The 3,659-nt window shown below is 37.6% G+C and overlaps 1 protein-coding gene across 2 annotated transcripts; it reads left to right on the forward strand.

Annotated features, from left to right (window-relative positions):
- Positions 1–341: 341 nt before the first annotated feature.
- LOC103854456 (heavy metal-associated isoprenylated plant protein 32) lies at positions 342–2,673 on the forward strand. Of its 2 annotated transcripts, XM_033292198.1 has the most exons (5): positions 342–573; positions 694–845; positions 937–1,012; positions 1,142–1,393; positions 1,430–2,673. In XM_033292198.1, exons 2-5 carry the CDS (start codon positions 816–818, stop codon positions 2,485–2,487), a joined length of 1,416 nt encoding a protein of 471 aa, XP_033148089.1. In that variant the 5' UTR covers positions 342–573; positions 694–815; the 3' UTR covers positions 2,488–2,673. The 2 variants fall into 2 exon arrangements, with proteins under 2 accessions (XP_033148089.1, XP_009129644.1); XM_009131396.3 differs by having other exon boundaries at positions 1,142–2,673.
- The last annotated feature ends 986 nt before the right edge of the window (positions 2,674–3,659 follow it).

Here is a 3,659-nt window from a genome sequence, read left to right on the forward strand (position 1 = left end):
CTCATTTTCTTTTATCCATCTCAACTTAACAAAAAAAACTGAATTTTCTCTTATTTAATATATAAAAGTTGCGTGAAATATTTTTTTTTGTCTAAGAACATTTCCAATGGTTTACTATATTTTTTCCTCTAAAATAAATTAACTTTATAATAGAGTTGAATGTTGCTCTAATAGTACTCTATTTTTTACTAAAAAATAGAGTGATAAACAAAAAATAAAAAAATTACACTATATATAAAGTAAAAAATAGATTTACATTATTATAAAGTAAAAAATAGAATATCATAGAAGTATTTTTACTTTAAACTCTATTTTAGAGGGAAAAAATAGAGTGGAGTTGGAGATGACCTAATCATACGGCGTTAGGCTAACAAAATACATAAGATATTGTTCACTTCTTTCTTCTATTAAATTGAACCAGACTTTGCTCCTCTCTCTCTCTCTGACTCTGAAAAAGATGAAGCAGAGAAGTTAATGTTCACCAACTTGCTGTAAAGCCTAAAACTTTCTTCCTTCTTTCAAGTTCTTCTCGCATTTCTCGTCCTCTCTGTTTCTTTGTTGTTTTAAAGAAAGGTATGGTATCTTCCTCAGATGTCACATAATCTGAATATTTCTGTATATGCAGTGGTGTGTTCACTTGTTGTGTCCTTGAATGTGCTAAAATAACATTTTCTTGGTTTTTATGTTGTCCAGATTTTAGTTTGGAAGTACAAGAGGAGTCTTCTCAGATCTGGTAATAAAGAGAGAGAAAGAGATTTGAGTTTCATCAGTACACTAATCTTTTTTTTTATTTCACCATACTGTTGAGGAAAAAAATGAGTAAAGAAGAGTTCATGAAGATCCAGGTTCGTTTAACCGATTCTTTGATTCCTTCTGAATATTATTTTTTTTCTAACAAAATAATCTTCTCATGAATCTGTGAATTTTTATTTGTAGACTTGTGTTCTTAAAGTGAACATACACTGTGATGGATGTAAGCAGAAAGTCAAGAAAATCTTGCAGAAAATCGAAGGTAAATAACAAAAAAATAATCAAACTCAAAAAAATCTGTTTTGACTTTCTTAAGATTTTGTCAAGATTGTTGACTAAAAGTCTTTGAAACTCATTTTGTGTTTTGTCTGAAACCAAAAAAAAAAATCAGGTGTTTTTACGACCAAGATTGATTCAGACCAAGGGAAAGTGACTGTCTCCGGGAGCGTAGATCCTTCTGTTCTCATCAAAAAGCTCGCAAAATCTGGTAAACATGCTGAAATCTGGGGAGCTCCAAAGGGTAACAACAACAATCAGAATCAGTTGGCCAATCAGATGAAAGGGATGCAGATTGACAATGGAAAAGGTGTCGGTGGAAAGAACAATAACAACAACAATAAAGGTCCAAAGAACGGCGGTGGCGGCGGAGGAGGTGGCGGTGGCGGTGGCGGTGGAGGAGGAGGCGGCGGAGGTAACAGTAATGCGCCGAAGATGGGACAGCAACTGAATCCACAACAGATTCAGCAGCTTCAACAGATCCAGAAGATGAAAGGGTTTCAAGATCTGAAGCTTCCTCCACAGTTGAAGGATTCCAAGGGCTCTGCTCCTCCTCCGAACAAGAACCAGAAAGGAGTGAAGTTTGATGTTCCTGAGGATGATGATGATGATGACTTCACTGACGACGACGAGTTTGATGATGAGTTCACTGACGATGACGACGAGTTTGATGACGACGAGTTTGGTGATCTCCCTCCTCCGTCTAATAAGATGAAGCCTAACATGATGATGCCTAACGCTCAGCAGATGATGATGAACGCTCAGAAGAACGCTAATCTTGGCGGTAAAGGTGGTCCCAGCGTTGGAAACGGTGGCGGCGGTGGTGGTAAAGGTGGTCCCGGAGGTGGCGGCGGTGGAAAAGGTGCTCCTGGTGGCGGTGGGAATCAAAACCAGGGCGGAGGCAAGAACGGTGGTAAAAACGGCGGTGGTGGACAACCACAAGACGGTGGTAAAAACGGCGGTGGTCCAAACGCCGGAAAGAAGGGTAATGGCGGCGGAGGTGGAGGTGGTGGACCCATGGCTGGAGGACTGCCAGCTGGTTTCCGTCCCATGGGAGGCGGAGGACCACAAAACATGAGCATGCCAATGGGCGGTCCAATGGGTATGGGTGGTCCAATGGGTAGTATTCCGGCGGTTCAAGGATTACCGGCAACCGGTCCAGGCGGTGGTGTACCACCAGGTTATTTCCAAGGAGCCGGACCAGACCCTATGCAAATGCAGCAGCAACAACAACAGCAACAGTATTTAGCAGCGGTTATGAACCAGCAACGTGCCATAGGAAACGAGCGGTTCCAACCAATGATGTACGCAAGGCCACCACCGGCAGTTAACTACATGCCAGCGCACCCGCACCAATATCCAAACCCGTATCCGTACCCGTATCCATATCCACCTCATGGGAATGATCAGTACTCTCATGTCTTCAGCGATGAGAACACATCAAGCTGCGATATTATGTGAGATTTAAAAATTATCCAGAAATAAAAACTTGTGTATCCTTTCTTTTGTCTTCAACGGATCAAATCCTAAGTTCTTTTAGGTTGTTTGTGTTTCCAAGTTTGTGATAGTTTTGTAGAATTATAATATATGATTTGGACGTACGTTCGTCTATAAATTAAGTTATATTGAAGTTGTTTTCTCCTTTCATGTGACTTTTTATTTGCTGATCAATAAAATAACGAACATACGGAATTGCTATGAGCAGATTTGGTAGATACCAAATCATGATTAGGTATGAATATTCATACGTTTGGTATATAGTATTTATTAACATGTTTTTATATTTGCCAAAAGTCGTACTCCCTCCGTTTTTTTATATAAGTCGTTTTATAGCTATGCACGTAGATTAAGAAAATCATTAATTTCTTATATTTTCTAAATAAAAACATCATTAATTATTTACCTAACCACAATTCAACTAATAGAAAAATAAAAGATATATTACCATTGGTCATACAACATTAATTACTAATAAATTTTACATAGAAAACCGAAAACGACATATAATTTGGAACAAAAAAATTTCTCTACAACGACTTATATTAAAAAACGGAGGGAGTATAAAATAAGAAGATACGGAGTCATAATGGAATTGGAGTTGTGTCCCACGGACTACATAATAAAGATCCTTTTCCTCCACTATATATGGATCTTGCTTTAATTTCTTGTTGTTATTAATTAGTTCTGAATTAAATAAACGAAATAATATTTTTTTCTGCAGTGTTTAGTTTAAGGTAAAAAAAGAAAGTGATGAGGAAAAGTCAGCCTATTGGTTGCATTTATAATTCGAAAGTTAAAAAGGAAAACTCTTAAAAGAAGAAAAACAAGGTAAATAATAATCTGACTACAACGACATATAACTAATTTTTGTGAATAATAATAACAAGAACTGGGTCGTGATCACGTTACATTTGTCTACCTAGTACATAAAAACTGGTCATCAATCTCTATCACAAGTTCACGTCCGACGTAACCGTCGTTAGTCTCGGTACACCATTGGACGGTATGGTTATTGGTTAGCTTATCGATCACTATAGAGCAACCAAATCAATAACAATCATGCCTTTAGTCCCCAAAATATTTTAAAATTATGCATGCGTTATCACTATTGCAAATGCTCATACGATGTGGAG

The sequence above is a fragment of the Brassica rapa genome, chromosome A05, assembly GCF_000309985.2.
Source record: "Brassica rapa cultivar Chiifu-401-42 chromosome A05, CAAS_Brap_v3.01, whole genome shotgun sequence".
Taxonomy (NCBI): domain Eukaryota; kingdom Viridiplantae; phylum Streptophyta; class Magnoliopsida; order Brassicales; family Brassicaceae; genus Brassica; species Brassica rapa.

Coding starts and splice junctions, on each gene's coding strand:
- LOC103854456 (XM_009131396.3), top strand. CDS start 816: ATGAGTAAAGAAGAGTTCATGAAGATCCAG. Junction 846..936: donor AAGAGTTCATGAAGATCCAG/GTTCGTTTAACC, acceptor TTTTATTTGTAG/ACTTGTGTTCTTAAAGTGAA. Junction 1,013..1,141: donor AATCTTGCAGAAAATCGAAG/GTAAATAACAAA, acceptor AAAAAAAATCAG/GTGTTTTTACGACCAAGATT.